This window comes from Scyliorhinus canicula, chromosome 2 (genome assembly GCF_902713615.1).
Source record: "Scyliorhinus canicula chromosome 2, sScyCan1.1, whole genome shotgun sequence".
In the NCBI taxonomy this organism is placed as follows: domain Eukaryota; kingdom Metazoa; phylum Chordata; class Chondrichthyes; order Carcharhiniformes; family Scyliorhinidae; genus Scyliorhinus; species Scyliorhinus canicula.
In genome coordinates this window covers 230,748,357-230,768,940 of record NC_052147.1, presented here as the reverse complement: position 1 = coordinate 230,768,940, position 20,584 = coordinate 230,748,357, and the positions used below count along the sequence as shown (strand labels likewise).

The 20,584-nt window shown below is 45.8% G+C and overlaps 1 protein-coding gene across 4 annotated transcripts in view; it reads left to right on the top strand.

The window, feature by feature from the left end:
• The window catches only part of spc25 (SPC25 component of NDC80 kinetochore complex), a 40,143-nt gene that overhangs the window by 10,389 nt on the left and 9,170 nt on the right, over positions 1–20,584 (top strand). For all 4 annotated transcript variants that reach the window (XM_038789759.1, XM_038789758.1, XM_038789757.1 and 1 more), the window contains exons 3-6: positions 2,258–2,323; positions 2,410–2,556; positions 4,829–4,933; positions 5,634–5,732. In XM_038789759.1, coding sequence (XP_038645687.1) covers positions 2,258–2,323; positions 2,410–2,556; positions 4,829–4,933; positions 5,634–5,732 — 417 coding nt within the window. The remainder of the gene's footprint in view (positions 1–2,257; positions 2,324–2,409; positions 2,557–4,828; positions 4,934–5,633; positions 5,733–20,584) is intronic.

Sequence of the window (20,584 nt, the reverse complement as noted above, 5' to 3'; positions counted from 1 at the left end):
CGTATATACTCGCGTATCATTCAATCTCGCGTATCATGCGACCCCTAAATTTTCGTCCCCAAAACATGATTTTATGGTATACCTCATGTATCATGCGAGTCACTTTTTTGGAAATTAATTTTGGAAACTAAAACTTCCAAATTGTATCATTGTGTGTGGTTTCTGCAGAGTGGATTCTGCTGTGAAAGCTGTTCGCGATTCAAACAGCTTTCCAGCTGGCTTTACTAGCGTCGTTCAGCCACTTGCCGTTTCCATTCATAAAAACATGAATGGAAATGTCAAGTGGCTGAACATCTTCCCATCAGAATGCTGTGGTCAAAATCTGAAGAGTAGTATTCTGATGGGAAGATGTTCAGCCACTTGACGTTTCCATTCATGTTTTTATGAATGGAAACGGCAAGTGGCTGAACGACGCTAGTAAAGCCAGCTGGAAAGCTGTTCGAATCGCGAACAGCTTTCACAGCAGAATCCACTCTTCCCATCTTCCCATCAGAATACTACTCTTCAGATTTTGACCACAGCATTCTGATGGGAAGATGTTCAGCCACTTGACGTTTCCATTCATGTTTTTATGAATGGAAACGGCAAGTGGCTGAACGACCCTAGTAAAGCCAGCTGGATGCTATGTGACTTATCTTGGCCAGCATTTCACACCTGCGATTTTTGTACCTCGCGTATCATGCGACCCCCGAAATTTAGGCTTCAAATTAGGTGCTCAAAAGTCGCATGTTACGCGAGTATATACGGTATATTTTGCTGTATTCTCTGACAGTCCACCTCGCTATCTGCAACTCCACCAATCTTAGTATCATCTGCAAACTTGCTAATCAGACCACGTATGCCTTCGTCCAGATCATTTATGTATATCACAAAAAACAGTGGTCCGAGCACGGATCCCTGTGGAACACCACTAGTCACCTTTCTCCATTTTGAGACACTCCCTTCCACCACTACTCTGTCTCCTGTTGCCCAGCCAGTTCTTTATCCATCTAGCTCGTAGACCCTGAACCTCATACAACTTCACTTTTTCCATCAACCTGCCATGGGAAACTTTATCAAACGCCTTACTGAAGTCCATGTATATGACATCTACAGCCCTTCCCTCATCAATTAACTTTGTCACTTCCTCAAATAATTCTATTAGGTTTGTTAGACATGACCTTCCCTGCACAAAACCATGCTCTATTTTCTTCCAAATGTGAATAGATCCTATCCCTCAGTATCTTCTCCAACAGTTTGCCTGCCACTGACGTCAAGCTCACAGGTCTATAACCCCCTGGATTATCCTAGCTACCCTTCTTAAACAAAGGGACAACATTAGCAATTCTCCAGTCCTCCGGGACCTCACCCGTGCTCAAGGATGTTGCAAAGATATCTGTTAAGGCCCCAGCTATTTCGTCCCTCACTTCCCTCAGTAACCTGGGATAGATCCCATCCAGTTCTGGGGACTTGTCCATCTTAATGCCTTTTAGAATACCCAAAACTTCCCCCTTCCTTATGCCGACTTGACCTAGAGTATTTAAACATCCATCCCTAGCCTCAACATCCGTCATGTCCCTCTCCTTGGTGAATACCGATGGAAAGTACTCATTAAGAATCTCACCCATTTCCTCTGACTCCACGCATAAATTCCCTCTTTTGTCTTTGAGTGGGCCAATCCTTTTTCTAGTTACCCTCTTGCTCCTTATATACACGAATAAAAGGCTTTGGGATTTTCCTTAACCCTGTTAGCCAAATATATTTCATGACCCCTTTTAGCCCTCTTTATTGCGCGTTTGAGATTTGTCCTACTTCCCCGATATTCCTCCAAAGCTTCATCAGTTTTAAGTTGCCTCGATCCTATGTATGCTTCCTTTTTCATTTTAGCTAGTCTCACAATTCCACCCGTCATCCATGGTTCCCTAATCTTGCCATTTCTATCCCTCATAAGGGGAGAATGTGCCTGTGCAAACTCGACACGGACAGTGACTCGGTGCCATGAGGCAGCAGTGCTAACCACTGCACCACCGTGCCGCCCCAATGTTCATGTATCTAATATTACACTCCATTACCACATGCAAGATTTCAAATGTTAAGTTGGGAAGTACTCTGTCAAAAACTCAGATTGGGTTCATTTTTCAATATTTAAACACTTTGTTCTAATATGAGGTACTGGCACCTTAGTATAGTATTAAGTATCATTTTCAAATGGCTAATTTCTAAGAATTAATTTGCTATCATCTTTAGAGAACTACCATAATTGTTAATTATTTTACAGGCAAATGCTTGGAAATATATGAAGAGGAGAAACAGATGTGTGAAAGGATCCAATTAACCAAAAAGGGTATTTGCTAATATACTACTTTACTCCAGTTTTGTTCTTCAACTGAAACAACACATCACTAATTGGGAATGTCACTTTCCTTGCAGCTGTTGCTGAGCAGATTGCATTCCTCGAACAAACGTGCTTAAAGATGCAGAGTGTGAACAAAAATTTTGAAAATATGGAAAGACAAAAGCAGGAAATGTTAGAAAAGATTAAGAAGCTGAAAGAAGGACTTCACACAAAACAGGAATGTATGTATAATGGGATTTGTTCAGGGGAAAGAAAGGGTAACCTGACTACCTTTTATAAAAACATGAGAAATGGGAGCAGTAGACCTTGTGCCCCCCCCCCCCCCCCCCCCCCCCCCCCCCCAAGCCTGCTCCACTATTCAATACAATCATGGCTGACCATTGGCCGTAACTACATTTTCCTACCTTCTTCCTATATCCCTTGATTACTTGAGAGTTATCAGCCTTAAATATATTCAACGATGGAATATCCACATCCCTAGAGTAGTGAATTCCAAAGACTCATAATTGTTTGAGCAAAGTAATTTCTCCGCCAGTGGAACCAAACTGTGTCTGCCCTGTCTAACCCCTTCAGAATCTCATATGTTTCAATAAAATCATGTCTCACCTTCTAAAAGCCAGAGAGCATAAGTCCAATTTACTCAAGCTGTCAATGTAGGACAACCCAGGAACCACACTAGTGTGAATTCACAGTACTGTCTCCAAAGCAAGTATATCCTTCCTTAGATATTGTTGATTAATGTGGGTTTTGTGAAATTTGTTCTTTATTCTAATAAGTCATAAATAATTGGAACTACTCTTTAAAATTGGTGGGTTTTACTGGCGGGTCGGGTACAGGCGGTTAAAATGAACGTGCTGCAGCAACTTCTGTTTATTTTTCAATGCCTGCCGATTTTCGTGCCAAAGGTTGTCTTCAGAGAGCTTGAGGGAAGGGTTACTTGGTTCATATGGGATGGGAAGGTGGCCAGAGTTAGAAAGGTGCTGCTACAGAGGGGAAGGCAGGCAAGGGGTTTGGGTCTTCCAAACCTGATGTATTACTACTGGGCGCGAATGTGAGAAGGTGCGGAGCTGGGTCAGAGGGGTTGATTCCCAGTTGGTCAGAATGGAGGAGAGTTTGTGCAGGGGGTCGGGATTGAAAGCACTAGCAACAGTGCTGCGCCCGATGGCCCCGGAGAAATCTTCAGGGAATCCAGTAATAATAACTTTATTGAGAATTTGGAGGCAGTTTCGCCAACACTTCAGGTTTGGGGCAGGGTCAAGGGAAATGCTGATTCGGGGGAACCGCAGATTTGAGCCAGGGAAGTGGGATGGAAATTTTTGGAAATGGGAGGAGAAGGGGATTAAGACACTAAAAGATTTGTTTCTGAGGGATTGATTTTCAGGATTGAAGGAGCTGGAATCGAAGTATGGGCTGGAGCAGGGGGAAATATTTAGATACATGCAGGATCGAGATTTCGCCAGAAAGGGGATACAGAGCTTCCCGGTGGAGACGGCCTCCACATTGCTGGAGGAGGTGCTGACGACAGGGGGACTGGAGAAGGGCTTAGTGTTGGCAGTTTATGGAGCTATTTTGGAAGTGGAGAAGGCACCACTGGAAGGGATCAAAGCAAAGTGGGAGGAAGAGTTGGGAGAGGATATGGAGGAGGGGTTCTGGTGTGAGGTGCTCCAGAGAGTAAATACCTCCACCTCATGTGCGAGGTTGGGGCTGATACAGCTGAAGGTGGTATACAGAGCATACCTCACGAGGGTGAGGATGAGCCGATTCTTTGAAGGTGTAGAAGATGTGTGTGAACGTTGCGGGGGGGGGCTCCGCTAATCACGTTCATATGTTTTGGTCCTGTCCAAAGCTAGAGGATTACTGGAAGGAGGTTTTGAGGGTAATTTCTAAAGTGGTGCTCGTGAAACTGGACCCGGGCCCCCGGGAGGCCATATTCAGGGTGTCGGACCAGCCAGGGTTGGAAACGGATCCGGAGGCAGATCTTGTAGCCTTCGTCTCGTTGACCGCCCGAAGGTGGATCCTGATAGGCTGGAGAGCAACCTCTCCACCCTGTGCCCTGGCGTGGGGGGGTGACCTGTTGGAATTCTTGACTCTGGAGAAGGTTAAGTTTGAACTGAGTGGAAGGACAGAGGGGTTCTACAATTCATGGGCATTATTCATTATGCACTTTCAAGAACTGGATAACATCGAACATTAGTTGGGGCGGGAGGGTGGGGTGGAAGGGGGCTGTGTGTGTTAATAGCGACTATGGGTGATCTCTAATTCCTTTTTGTCATTTGTTTATGTGAACATGCGGGCTAATGTTTGGGGTTTGGTGGGAGGATGGGATCATTGTTATTGATATGGGGATTGACATATTCGTTACTGATTATTATTTATTGTTGGTGGGTATAAATTTGGGAGAAAATGTGAAAAAGGAGAATAAAAAATATTTTAAATAAAGAAATTGATGGGTTTTTCAACCATGAAAGTAATTCGTTCTTCTTCCATAACCAGTAATTTCTACACAACAACAAGAAAATAAAGCAAAGTTGAAGGAATTAAATAAGTCTGCAGAAATGTTTAAAAAGCGGATGAGACTGGAAATTCGGAAGGTGCAGGGTAAGTAAGAACAAAGAATTTCTTTTTATAAAAGTTGCAAAGTTAGCAGTCGTTTAATACTGTGTGCAAATACTTTTAATATCTTCAGTATCTGTTTCGATACACTGTTTTCTACTTCACACATTTAGTTTAGTCTAACTTAGTCCATGCTAGTTTTCCAACTTGGGAATGACCTTTTTTTAAATAAATTTAGAGCACCTAATTATTTTTTTTCCCAATTAAGGGGCAATTAAGTGGGCTTTCCACCTAACCTGTACATCTTTGGGTTGTGGGGGTGAAACCCATGCAGACACGAGGAGACTGTGCAAACTCCACACAGGCAGTGACTCAGGGCCGGGATTCAAACTCGGGTCCTCAGCACCATAGTCCCACTATGCTAACCACTGCACTACGTGCTGCCCCAAGGAATCTGACCTTTAAAGTAAAAATTGACTATGAATACATAATTTAAAAAAGAAATGACTATCTGAATTGTCCAGATGAAATTAACCTTAATGCTGAGATTGAAATTCTAACAACGTTGTATGCATCAAGTTAAATACAGTTGTATTGTGCAAAGCAAGTCACAAAATAACAATCCAAGATCAATTTTGTTGCTTATAAAAAGTAAGGTGTGAATCTTTGGATTTAATTTTGAGTTCTTTGTGATCTACTTATTTGCGTTTTGTGGCATGAAACTAATTTTATGGTTCTTCAAAAGGGGAACAACTGCAATTCATCTTCAGAAACATCAACTATAAAAATCCTGAGCAGCCATTTACATTTCTGCTGAAATTCAATGAAGAAGGAAATTATGAAGGTATTGCTTTTTAAAAATCTAATGTAGAACCTCCCTATGAACATGCAATGAGGGAAGATGATTTGAACCCAACAAGCTTGTTTCTGCCATAAACCATGTACCACCTACCCTGTCATGACTTCAATCCTTTTTATTTATTTAATCTTTGGAGGAAAACTTATGCATAAATGCTTCCTGAGCATTTACCGTTTCACAGTAACTTCATTGCAGTATTAATGTAAGCCTACTTATGACAATAAAGATTGCTATTATAATCTCCAAAGATAGAAGCAATCTTCGCATCTCCAGCTCCATTTTTGCTCTGGACTCCAGACAACATTAACCCTTTTTGCCCAGTGATATTAGAACTACTATGTCCCTTGGAATATTTAATATATTCAGCCTGTACATGAATGATCAACAATGCCTTCATAGCTGCATATTTATCCAGCAATCTCGTTACATACTCCTACTCTGTTGTACGTGACACTTTTATCTCAACGGATAGTTCAATGGAGCTCCATCCAACTGGTTCAATTGGATCAGAAGATATTTGTTGGAACACTTAGTTGTACAGAGGCCTTCTTAAGAATAAAATGCTCAAAGTTTGGCTGTTGGCCTTCTCAGTGGAATTATGACCATATAATGGCAGGGGATAGCTACGAGGCCCTTGTGAAGATGGGGTTAAAACTTTCAACTTCTACCTGAAACTTTAAAAATCTGACTACTTTTTCTAGGCAGTCAGCATGGTTTTGGGAATGGGAAATCATGTTCAACCAATTTATTGGAGTTCTTTGAAGGAGTCACGTGTGGTGGATGAAGGGAAACTGGTGAATGTACTGTACTTAGATTTCCAGAAGACGGACTTCCGGTGGCGGCTATGAAGGAGTAGGTCGCACATTTGATGGCTCCCGCTCAGGTCGGACCTTTGGACCTTTCCCCCCGATTTTTTTATCGGACTTGATTTGGTAAATTGATGGTAGAGGCAATTGTGGAGTGGATTCCTACATCGGTGCATGGAGAGGCAGACTAGAAGTGCTCGCAAAGGAAGAAATAGACAAACAGAGAAGGCTTGGGCTGAAGCTACAGCGGGAGAAAGCATGGCGGATGACTGGAGTCCTGGTTTGTCGACCCAGCGGTCAACGGAGCAGCTGATGCAGTTTATTCAGGAGGGCTTCGTCAAGCAGAAGCAGAAATGCTTGGACCCGATTAAAGAATCGATTGCGCGGCTGGAACTTAGACTGGATGCCCAAGATCCAGAAAGTAGAGAAGGCGCTGGCTGAGCAGGAGGAACATCAAACTGCGGTGGAGTTGGAGGTGGGGATGCTGAGAGACCAGCAGAAAAGGCTCCTAGAGAAGGTGGAGGACCTAGAGACTAGGTCCCGCCGACAGAACCTGAGGACCATCGGTCTCCCAGAGGGGTCTGAAGGAGCGGACGCTGGGGCATACATAGCGGGCATGTTCAAGAAGTGGCTGGGGGATGGGACATTCTCCCGACCCTTGGAGGTAGACAGGGCTCACAGAGTGCTCGCGGGGAAGCCACGAGTGGGGGACTCCCTGAGCGCAATGGTGGTGAGATTCCACAGGTACTTGGACAAGGAGCGTATTTGACGGTGGGCCAGGCAGACACGGAATTGTAAATGGGAGAACAGTATCCTGCAGATCTATCAAGATCTGAGTGCGGAGGTGGCCAGGAAAAGAGCGGGGTTCAATCAGACAAAGGCGACCCTTTCTAACAAAAAGTTAAAGTTTGGACTGCTGTATCCGGCCTGTCTCTGAGTCGCGTATGAGGAGCAACATTTTTGTTTTGAGTCACCCGAGGAAGCAATGGACTTTGCTCGAAGGAAAGGACTGGTGGCGGACTGAGGACTTTGAACTTTGCTGCAGTGCTCACGTTGAAAAAGTTTCTTGTTTTTCTTTTTTTGAGACGTTATTTGTAATGCCTTCTGTTTTGATTTGGGGCCTGTTGCAGAGCTGAGTAAGTTAAAGTTTACATTTGCACTGATGGGGGATGGAGGTGTGTTTGTTAGATGCTGGATCTTCTGTTTGATCGTTTCTTTGTTCATCATGTATTTTTTTTTCTTTTTTTAGGGCAGTTGTGTTGGGACTGCTTTTCTTTTGGATATGTGTGTCTGAGTGGGGGGAGGGTTGGGAGGGAACAAGAGGTGGGAGAATGTCTGGTGCCATGGGTGAGGGTCACCAACCTAGTTGGGCGGGCTAGCTCGCGTAAGCGCAGTGGGGGTTGGGCAGATGTTATGCTTGTCGAAGGGGTCGGTTTACATAATGCTGTTACTAGGGGGAGGGAGAGGAAATGTTCTGCTGACGGGGGAGGAACTTTCCCTGTGGGACAGAAAGGAGGTCGGGGACGGAGGTTGTCTGGGGGCGGGCCGGCGGATGCGTGGGGCGCAGGCTGGAGACTGACCAAAGAAAGGTGATGACTGATCGGGGGGGGGGGGGGGGGGGGCGGGCCGGCGGATGCGTGGGGCGCAGGCTGGAGACTGACCAAAGAAAGGTGATGACTGATCGGCGGGGGGCATCGATGAGAAGCGGCTAGCTGATCACATGGAATGTAAGAGGGCTAAATGGGTCGGTTAAGAAGCATGCGTGTTCGCACATTTGAGAGGACTGAAGGCGAACGTGGTAATGCTACAGGAGACACACCTTAGAGTGACTGATCAGATCAGATTAAGGAAGGGATGGGTCGGACAGGTTTCACTCGGGGCGAAGACTACACGGTTCGCGATCCTGATTAATAAGCAAGTGGTATTTGAGGCGGGAAAAATAATTGCGGATGTGGGAGGCCGGTACATTTCGGTCAGTGGGAAACTGGAGGGGTTGCAGGTGGTACTAGTAAATGTGTACGTGCCAAATTGGGATGGTGTGGAGTTTATAAAGAGTATGCTAGGGAAGATCCCGGACCTGGATTCACATAAGTTGGTCATGGGAGGGGACTTTAACACAGTCATTGGCCCTGGGTTAGACCGGGTGAGCTCAAGGACAGGCGGGGTGCCAGCAATGGCAAAGGAGCTAAAGGGGTTTATGGAGCAAATGGGGGGGGGGGCGTGGGCCCATGGAGATTTGGGCAGCCGAGAGTGAAGGAGTTCTCCTTCTACTCACACGGGCATAAAGTGTACTCTCGGATTGATTTTTAAAATTTTGAATAGGGCTCTACTGACGGGGGTAGTGGACATGGAGTATTCGGCGATCACAATCTCGCACTGGGTTGACCTACAGGTTAGCAGGGAGAGTAGCCGGTGCCCACACTGGTGGCTGACGTGGGACTTTTAGCTGACGAAGAGGTGTGCGGGCGGCTAAGGAAATGTATTCAGACCTAGCTGGAAGTCAATGGCACAGATGAAGTTTCAGCGAAGGTGGTCTGGGAGGCATTGAAGGCGGTGGTTAGAGGGGATCTCTATACGGGCCCATAGGGAGAAAGCAGACAGAGCAAAGACAGACCGACTGATAAAGGAGATATTGCAGGTCGACAGGAGGTATGCGGAGACTCCAGAGGCAGGGCTTTTAAGGGAACAACGGAGGCTACAGGCAGAGTTTGGCTTGTTAACTACAGGGAGGGCGGTAGAGCAGCTGAGGAAGGCGGGGGGGGGGGGGGGTGATCTATGAGTATGGCGAGAAGGCCAGCAGAATGCCCGCGCAGCAACTTAGAAACAGGGGGGGCAGCCAGGGAGATTGGGAAAGTAAAGGACGGGAACGGGAACCTGGTTGTAGTCTCAGCAGCGGTGAATAAGGCATTCAAGTAGTTTTACAGTAGCCTGTATGGGTCGGAACCCCCCCATCCCCAGCTGGGCCGGGGGGGATGAGTCACTTTTTAGGGAGGCTGAATTTCCCAAAGGTGGACGGTTGGTAGAAGGGCTGGGGGCCCTGATCGGGTTGGAAGAGATAGCAGAGTGTCTGAAGACCATGCAGTCGGGTAAAGCCCCAGGGCCGGATGGGTACCCAGTGGAGTTTTATAAGAAGTGTTCTAGGATATTGGAGCCGCTGTTGATGAGGACATTCAATGAGGCAAGGGAGTGTGGGGTGCTTCCCCTAACGATGTCACAGGCCATGATCTCATTAATCCTGAAGCGGGACAAGGACCTGGAGCTATGTAGGTCCTGCAGGCCAATATCCCTATTGAATGTGGATGCCAAACTGCTGGCCAAAATCTTGTCCTCTAGGATTGAAGGCTGTGTTCTGGGGAGGTCCAGACTTGGTTCGTTAAGGGTAGGCAGTTACTTCCAGTGGCGGCGATGATCGAGTGAGCCGCACATTCGGCGGGCTTTCACTCCGGCGGGGCTTTAGGGGCTGATTCCCCGCGATAGCGAGACTGAGGAGCGGGCTGCAGTGCATGGAGCCGCGGGAGCCCAGGAAGCAGAGGAAGAGAGAGAGAAAAGGACAGAGGCAAGGAGCAGGGGAAGCTGACGTGGAACCTAAGATGGCGGACACACGGACCTCGGACTCAGCAATCCAGCAGGCGCTGGATAACATGCTACAAGTGATGAAGAGCAGTTTTGAGTCACTGAAGCGGGACAACTTGGACTCACTTCAGAAGGCAGTGGATCAGCTGAATCAGAGGCTGGATGCTCAAGATGTAAAAGTTAAGGAGCTGGGAGAGGCGGTGGAGGAGCAGGCGGATGCGCAGACGATTGCGGTGTTAGAAGTCGACGGGCTGAAGGAGTGTCAAAGAATACTGCTGGACAGAGTGGGGGAGTTGGAGAACAGAGCCCGCAGGAAAATCGGAGGATCATCGGCCTCCCGGAGGGGGCTGAGGGAGCTGATGCCGCAGCGTTTGTGGCAGACCTGTTGATGCAGCTAATGGGGGCTGAAGCCTTTCCGCGACCGCCTGAGCTGGAGGGGGCATGCAGAGTGCAGGCGAGGCAGGGGCGGCCGGGGGACGACCCCCCCCCCCCCCCCCCCCGGTCCGATGTTGATCAGGTTCCACAGGTTCGTGGACAAGGAGCGGGTGCTGCGGTGGGCGAAGAGCGCCAGGAGCAGCACGTGGAACAACATTGTTCTCCGTATATACCAGGACCTAAGCCAGGAGGTGGCTCGACGGCGAACAGCCTTTAAACAAGTCAAGGAAGTGCTGTTCAAGAAGCACGTGAAGTTTGGTCTGCTGTTCCCGGCCTGTCTTTGGGTCACGCATCAGGGTCAACACCACTACTTCTCCGAGCCCGAAGAAGCGATGGACTTTGCGAGGGATCAGGGGCTGGTCCCGAAAAGAGGTCCACGGGCGCGAATTAGGACCCGTGAACTATCGTATGAAGGGACGCCGAATGTGCCTGGACCGCTGTTCAACGGTTTGCTGGGTTAAAGGTGCCATGTGGGACATTTGGGATTCTTCCCTTTGTTTTTGGTTACTGGTTTTTTTTTCTTCCTCTTTTTTCTGTTTTTTCCTTTTTGTGTGGCTCGCTGAGTGCACTGGAGCCGGTATTGTAACTAAGGGTGGCCGGTCAGCGAGGGGGGTTAAGGATGTGGGTTGGGGGTTTTTGTTTTATTGATGTCCATGCCTTCCTGTGCCAGTGAGTTTGCTCCAGCGGGTTGGAGAGAGGGATGGGGCGCCGGGGAGTGGGGATGTGGACGGGGAAACAATGGGAATGAGACAGGGGGGTGCCGGAGTGATGAGCCACCGTGCTAACAGATTGGCTAGTCAAGGGAGTCAGAAGGTTGTTAAATGTGATCATGATGCCCCCAGAAGGTAGGGCTGTGGAGGTAGTGGTCGCAATGGACGCAGAGAAGGCTTTTGATCGGGTGGATTAGGAATACCTGTGGGAGGTACTGGGACAGTTCGGATTTGGACGGGGCTTTATTGACTGGGTCAGGTTGTGGTATCAGGATCCTGTCGCGATCGTACGAACGAATAGGACAACATCAGACTATTTCAGGCTGCATTGGGGGATGAGACCCCTCTCCCCACTGTTGTTCACGTTAGCCATAGAGCCGCTGGCAATTGCGCTGAGAGCCTCAAGGGCTGGAAGGGGCTGATCCGGAGTGGGGTGGGTGGGTGGGTGGGGGGGGGGGGGGGGGGGGGGGGGGGGGGGGAGTGGAACACAGTCTCGCTTTATGCAGACAACCTGCTATTGTACGTATCGGACCCACTGCAGGGGATGGAAGAAATTATGAGGATCCTGGGGGAAATTGGACGGTTTTCAGGTTATAAACTAAATATGGTGAAAAGTGAGATGTTCGCAGTCCAGGCAAGGGGGCAGGAGAGGCGATTGGGGGAACTGCCGTTTAGGGTGGTAGGGGGAAGCTTTCGGTACTTAGGCATCCAGGTGGCACGGGAATGGGTACAGCTACACAAGTTAAATTTGGCCCGATTAGTGGTCCAAATGAATGACAATTTTCCGAGGTGCGACGCACTCCCGTTGTCACTAGCTGGGAGGGTGCAGACAGTGCAAATGACAGTCCTCCAGAGATTCCTGTTTGTGTTTCAATGTGTCCCCATCTTTATTCCATGGTTCTTCTTTAAACAGGTCAATAAGGTAATCACTGGCTTTGTATGGGCGGGTAAGACACCGCGAGTAAAAAGGGGATGGTTGAGCAGAGCTGGGGGGAGGGCGGGCCGGCGCTGCCGAACTTTAGTAATTATTATTGGGCAGCGAATATAGCCATGATCATAAAGTGGGTGGTGGAGAGAGGGTTGGTTTGGGAGTGAGTTGAGGCGGCTTCATACAAGGGCACCAGTTTGGGGGCGTTGGTAACGGCGCCTCTGCCGTTCCTGCTGGCACGATACTCCACCAGCAACGTGGTGGAGGTGGTCCTGAGGGCCTGGGGGCAATGGAGGAGGCATGTGGGGCGGAGGGAGCATTGGTGTGGTCTCCAATCTGTAATAATCATTGGTTCGCCCCGAGAAGGGTGGATGGAGGGTTTTGGAGATGGCAGAGAGCAGGGATTGAGAGGATGGGGGATATGTTTATAGAGGGGAGCTCTTCTAGCCTGAGGGAGCTGGAGGAGAAATTTGGATTGGCGAGGGGAAATGAATTTCGGTACATGCCGGTGCAGGACTTCCTACACAGGCAGATCTCAACCTTCCCGCTCCTACCACGAAAGGGGATACAGGACAGGGTAGTTTCTAGAGTGTGGGAGGGAGAAGGGAGGGTTTCTGACATTTACAAGGAACTCATGGGGTCAGAGGAGACGCAGATTGAGGAGCTGAAGTGCAAGTGGGAAGAGGAGCTGGGCGGAGAGATAGAGGATGGTCTCTGGGCGGACGCGTTGCGTAGAGTCAATGCGTCCACAACATGTGCCAGGCTCATCCTGACGCAGTTTAAGGTCGTTCACCGGGCCCACATGACAGTGGCCGGGATGAGCAGATTCTTTGGGGTAGAAGATAGGTGCGCAAGGTGCGGGATGGTCAGCAACCATGTCCATATGTTCTGAGCATGCCCGAAGCTTGGGGGATTCTGGCAGGGGTTTGCGGAGGTCATGTCAAGGTGTTAAAAACAAGGGTGGCACCGAGTCCAGATGTGGCGATTTTCGTAGTGTCGGAAGACCCGGTAATCCAGGAGGAGAAAGAGGCAGATGTTCTAGCCTTTGCTTCCCTGGTAGCCCCGAGACGGATTCTATTAGCTTGGAGGGACTCAAAGCCCCCGACGATGGAGACATGGCTAACTGACATGGCTATTTTTGTCTGTCTGGAGAAAATCAAGTTCGCCTTGATAGGGCCAATGTTAGGGTTCATCTGGAGGTGGCGCCGTTCGTCGACTTCTTTGTGGAAAATTAACCGTTTCGGTGGGAGGGGTGCTGGGGGTTAGATTAGTTTACAGCAGGAGGTTAGTAAAGGTGGGACCTGTAAGGGCGGAAGATGGCTTTTGCACTATGTTTATAAATTCATGTCCGTTGTTTATTTTGTTATTGTAAGACCATAAATACCTCAATTAAATGTTTATGTAAGAAAAAGATTTCCAGAAGACATTAGTTGAGGTACAGTATCAAGGTTCTTGTCGAATAGATGTAGGGGATAGCATATTGGCATGGATTTAAGATTGACGAGTGAACATGAAACAGAGTTGATATAAATGGGTCTTTTTCTGGTTGGCAGGCTGTGACGCGTGGTATGCCACAAGGATCAGTGCCGGGGCCTCAACCTTTTGCAATTTATATAAATGAGTTGAATGAAAGGACTGGAGGTATCACTGCTAAATTTGCAGATGGCACAACGATAGGTAAGAAAGTAAATTGTGAAGAGGACATAAGGAGGCTACAAAGGGACATAGTTGAAGGCAAAACTCTGGCAAATGGAGTATAATATGGGCAAATGTGAAATTACCATTTTGGCAGGATGAATAAAAAGGATATTTAGGAATGTTATTGTGAGGGAAGTGGATTATAAAAGTAGGGGGGGGGGGTTATGCTTTGCTGTACAGAGCATTGGTGAGACCGCATTTGGAGAATTGTGTACAGTATTGGTCCATTTTTAAGGAAAGATGTAAATGCATAAGAAGCAGTTCTTGACTAATAGAAGAATGGGCTGGTTGTCTTATGGGGAAAGGTTGGAGAGATTAGCCTTGTAACTCCTAGAGTTTAGAAGAGTTAAGAAATGACTTGGTCAAAACCTTTAAGATCTTGAAGGATATTAACAGGGTGGATGTGGAGAGCATGTTTCCTCTTGTCGGAGAATCTAGAACTAGGGGTCACCATTTAAAATAAGGGGTCACTCATTTAAAATGAAGATGAGCAGAAATATTTTCCTTTGAGGGTCTTGAGTCTCTGGAGCTCTTCCTCAAAAAGCAGAATCTTCGAATATTCTTGTTTAAGGAAGGGAGTGAACCGTGGTAGGCAGAAATGTAGGGTTGAGGTTGCAGTTGATCAACCATTATCTTATTGAATGGCAGAGCAGGCTCAAGGGGCCTACTCCTGCTCTTAATTGGTATGTTTGCACATTTGGTAATGAGTGCAAATCAAAATATTAAGAGATTTGATCTACATTTTATTTTCTCAGAACTAATTTGAGTTTAAAATCTAAATATAGGGATTTACAGTGGTGGGTATATGTGTGTTCGCACACAGGGCAGCTGCGGCTCGAAGGCATTGGAAAGAACTCTTTTCACCCGATATTGGGTATAATTTCGCCGAAAAGGTGTAGTTGAAGGTTGGTGGAGTAGTCTTCCCTGGGAGTGTTCTGTCCACTAGTTACCAAACCCGGCAGAAGACGGTGAGAGACCTGGCCAAGGAGTTGGAGGAAATCTGTGGCGCAGCAGCTGGTGGAAGGATGACAGAGTGGGAAGAGCTGGTGCAAGTCGGAAAGCCCCAGATGGAGCAGTTGATAGATTTTATTAAAGATGAGTTCCTCCAGCAGAGGAAGGAGATGTGGGAGAATCGCACAAAGACCATCAAAGGTGCTGTGGCACTCCTGAAGAGTTTGAAGGATCGGGTGGAGTATTTGGAGGTGCAAGGGTTGCAGATCCGAGTGATTGAGGGGGTGATCTCTGACCACAGCAATCGAGTGGTGGCACTAGAGGCAGAGGTGGGGCTCGAAGGAGACCTTTGCAAAACGTTGAGGGCGAAGATGGAGGAGCCGGAGAGCACCTCGGAAAGGCAGAACATGCGGACAGTGGGCCTGTCTGAAGGAGTGGAAGGTGTGAGTGCCGTCACGAGGTACGTCTCGAAGATGCTGGCGGGGTTGGTGGTGGAAGGGGTGCGAGATAAGGCACCTGAAGTGGACAGAGCGCACAGGTCTCTGAAGCAGAAGCCTAGAGCGGGGGAGCCGCTGCAGGCAGTGATCGTGAGACTCCACAAATTTGTGGAGAAAGAGAAGATCTTGCATTGGACCAGTGAGAAACGCACCTGTAAATGGAAGGGGAACAAGGTCCGAATATATCAGGACATGGGAGCCGAGTTGCCGAAGTGGCGTGCAGGGTTCAACAAGGCCAAGGTGGTGCTGTACAGGCGGCGGATCTGGTTTGGGGTGCTCTACCGGCCTGAGCGGCCGAACACTTCTTCATCAATTAACATAAACTGGGGGGAGAACTGAGTTGAACAATGCGGGTAACTGGGATGCTGGCATTTTGTAATGGTTGGGAATGCAGTTGAAGTGGGTGTTGTTATGGGCCAGTGTTTAGCGAACCCCAAAGTGTATCATGGAGTTCACCTGACCGACAACTTTTACTAGATTGTGGTATGAGGAGCACATGGCCCACTCTACAGGTGTGGTGCAGCAGAAATGGAAAAGTATTTTTTAAAGCAAAACAATGTTTATTCTATGAACTCAAGTTAACCTTTATAAAACATACAGTGAACATCTTAGCAACCATTAATTCAAATACAACCCCCAAAGATTACAACACTAAGTAAACCTTTAAGATTTCCTTTTAACATCCATACGACTTAAAACGCGTTTTACCATAAGCACATCAGGTTAAAGTCACTACTGTTATTAGTTTTAAATCACCAGGATCGATTTACAGTCTTTAGATTACAGAGAAAGTTTCATACACCTTCTGGCTGTGACTACAGCTATGCAGCTCTGAAAACGAAACTAAAACACACCCTGCAGCAGACAGCTGAAAACGAAAGTAAAAAGCTGACAGACAGCCCACTCTCTGACATCACTGCAGTAATAAACACCCATTTCTTAAAGGTACTCTCACTACAGATACTTATATACACACCCGCTTATAAACACCCATTTCTTAAAGGTACTCTCACATGACACCTTGGGGGGACCCCAAGAAAAAAAATAAACCATCAACTTCCAGATGATTTCATTTTTCACCTTTTCGCTATTCTTTAAGAAATGCACACAGTAAATATACTTTTTAGTTTCAAAAAACAACACATGCAAACAGATATAATAATATAATCCATTTTTGTTCTTCCTCCAACTGAAATCCTTCTCGCTTGACAGTCTCTTTGAACAAGAAGGTCCTTGCACATTCCGTCCATTTCTCTACACCTCGGCATTTCTCTTTAAAGTCAGATACTTTAGTTCAATCTGATCACAGACTCCCTTGTAATTCTCCAACACAGGAGCATTGGTTATCACAGCTTTCAGGCAGTCAAATGCCTGTTGAGACTCCGCTGTCCATTGAGATTTTCGACGTTTCTTCAGCAAGTCCATCAGTGGAGCAATGACGCTACAAAACATTTGCACAAATGTTCGATCAAATCCACTCATGCCAAGAAATCTCATTTTTTCCTTTGTATTGAGGATATTGAAAACTACTCAACAACTGTTGGTTTCACATTCCCTGTGACCATTCAACCCTGTCCGATTGTATGGCCAAGGAAAGTAACTTGGGCTTTTCCAAATTCACTTTTGGCTAGGTTTATCACCAAACCCGCCTCCTGAAGTCGATGGAATAACTCCATCAGATGTTTTAAATGTTCTTTCCATGTCAGGCTGAAAATTACCATATTGTCGATGTATATTGCTCAATTGGGTAATCCTGAAACAACTTTGTTAGTTAACCGTTGAAATGTGGCTGGGGTGTTTTTCATGCCAAATGGCATAACTTTGAATTGGTATATACCATCTGGAGTCACAAAAGCTGAAATCTCCTTCGCCCTTTCGGATAAAGGTACCTGCCAGTAACCTTTAAGTAAATCCAATTTGGAAATAAAAGCTGATTGTCCCACTTTCTTAATGCAATCCTCCAAACGTGGGATAGGATAAGAGTCCGTTCTTGTAACTGCATTAACGTTTCTACAGTCCACACACAACTGTTGTGTGTGTCACTATGGGTGAGCTCCATTGGCTGCAACCCACTTCAATTATGCCATTTTTAAGCATACTCTCAATCTCTTTGTTAACCTGTGCCAATTTTAAAGGGTTATGTCTGTATGGATGTTTTTGATTGGAACAGCATTTCCCACATCTACATCATGTATAGCCATTTTAGTACTTCCCAATTTATCTCTACAAACTTGCCCACGTGATATCAATAACTCTTTCATGTCAGTTTGTTATTCCTCTGGAAGGTAACTGAACAATTTATCACAATTTTTAAGAACAACCTTGTTTTCCAATTTAATTTGAAGTATGTCAAATTCACAGTCATCTGGATTTGGTTCGTCACTTTGAGTTAGAATCATTAAAACCTCCTCCTTTTTCTCTCCTTCCATTTCAAAGTACCTTTTAAGCATATTCACATGACACACTCAGTGAGTCTTCCTTCTATCTGGTGTTTGTAACCACATAATTCACCTCACTTAATTTCCTTTCAATCCGATGAAGTCCACAAAACCTTGCTTTTAAAAATTCACCTACCACTGGTAACAACACTAAAACTTTACGTCCACTGGCAAAATGACGAACTTTAGATTTCTTGTCCGCTACCCGTTTCATCACATTTTGTGCAACTTTAAAATGTTGTCAAGCCAATTCATCTAATCTATTTAATCGTTCCCTAAAATTTGACACGTAATCCAATAATGTAATTTCCGATTTCTCACTCAACAATTTTTCCTTAATCACTTTAAGTGGTCCTCTTACTCATGACCAAAGATTAGTTCAAAAGGACTAAATTTGGTTGACTCGTTAGGAGCATCCCTAGTGTCCAAAATTGCCCTCAGTGTTGGGTGGGGTTACTGGATTATGGGGATAGGGTGGGAGTGTGGGCTTGGGTAGGGTGCTCTTTCCAAGAGCTGGTGCAGACTCGATGGGCCGAATGGCCTCCTTCTGCACTGTAAGTTCTATGATTCTACAATTCTAATTACAAACAGTACGAATGGAATTCCTTTATCCCAACCCTCGTGACAATAAGCCTTCAACATTGTCTTTAATATCTGATGCCACCTTTCTAAGGCTCCGTGCAATTCTGGATGGTACACAGTTGAATTAAATTGTTTTATTCCTAAACTATCCATAACTTCTTTGAATAACCTTGAGGTAAAATTCGATCCGTGATCCGATTGTATTTCTGTGGGTAGTCCATACCGCGTAAAGAATTTAAGTAACTCCTCCATAATCTTTTTAGCTGTAATATTACGTACTGGAATGACCTCTGGAAACCTAGTAGGCACATTATCGTCAAAAGATATTGATTACCACTTTTTATTTTAGGAAGCGGTCCTACGCAATCAATTGGAACCCTTGTAAAAGGTTCCTCAAATGCTGGAATGGGTATTAAGTGTGCTGGTTTTATCACTGCTTGAGGTTTCCCTATCACTTGACATGTGTGACATGATTGACAAAATTATCAGAACATAAGAACTAGGAGCAGGAGTAGGCCATCTGGCCCCTCGAGCCTGCTCCGCCATTTAATGAGATCATGGCTGATCTTTTGTGGACTCAGCTCCACTTTCCCGCCCGAACACCATAACCCTTAATCTCTTTATTCTTCAACTTTAACGACATCTTTATGTAGTCTAGGCCAATAAAAATGTTTTTGTATTTTAGCTTGAGTTTTCCTTATTCCCAAATGACCTCCCACTGGTACCTCATGTCCAACTCGCAACACCTCCTTTCCATACCCTACCGGCAATACTACTTGATGAACTTCTGCCCACTTTTCATCCGCCTGCATATGTAAAGGCCTCCATTTTCTCATCAAGACATTACTTTTACGGTAATAACACTCTGGCATACACTCAGATTCTTCTTCCGTGTATGCTTTCTGATACATCCGTTTTATTTCCATATCTTTTTGTTGTAACTCTGCCAATTTTCCTGAACTAACAATATCCGCCTTATCCTCCATCTGTCCTTGTTCCTTTTCAGCCATCTGATCAAAAATCGTTTCTGATAATTGCACTTCAACGTCATCTTCACTCTATGATTTCTCCTTTTGTTTTAACCTGTGACTTTGCGACCTTGTCACAACATAATCCGGAAAAATCTCAGGATATACGTCCATCAACACTTCAGTTGTCTGATTTTCCACTGGTTTATCAACCACCATAGGCATCACTCCCACCTGCGATCCAGCTATATCATTACCGAAGATAAACTGTATTTCTGGACAAGATAGTTTATTACTCCCACTATTACTCCTACTACCACTTCACTGGACTTTCCAACCTTATCTTATGTAATTGAACACGACTCCTCTCACCCTGAATTCCACATATTACCACCTTTCCTGGCAACATTCTTCCCAGGTTGCATAACTCCTCATCTCTTACCATTAAAGATTGACTAGCTCCCGTATCTCTTAAAATTGTGACTTATTTACCTGCTCCTCCTAATACACATGAGCAAATTTTACCCACACAAGTAAATTCTTTGAAGACATCTGACATCTTCTTATAAATCACCTCCAGATCTTTTGCACCTCCTTCGCTTCACTTGGGCTTTCCTTTACCACTTTAACAAGCCCCACTGTCTTATCCTGTTTTACCACATCAACCTTCGCAGTGCTTTTCTTCAACCACCAATACTGTGACATTGCATGGCCTAGTTTATTACAGTGAAAACATTTGAAACTTTTCATTTCTTTTCCACCCTTCTGGATTTCTTTTTAATCTGAGGTACACTCTCCTTATTATCTCCCATCACATCACCTTTACCTTTACCACTTGAGTATTTCTCATGTCCCCAGTTTCTGTCCCTCACAGGCTGAAACTGATGTCGGAAACCAAGCTTTGATTTATGAACTACTGCATAATCATCTGCCATTTCTGCTGCTAATCTCAGTTTTAACCCTCTGCTCTTCCACATGAGTTCTCACTACATCAGGAATTGAATTTTTAAACTCCTCCAAAAGTATAATTTCTCTGAGAGGTTCATACATTTGGTCTATTTTCAAAGCCCTTATCCACCTATCAAAATTACTCTGTTTGATCCTTTCAAACTCCATATAAGTTTGACCAAATTATTTCCTTAAATTTCTAAACCTTTGTCTGTAGGCTTCAGGCACTGGTTCAAATGCACCTAAAATGGATTTTTTCACCTCCTCATACGTCCCAAATAGCTCCTCTGGTAGTGATGTAAA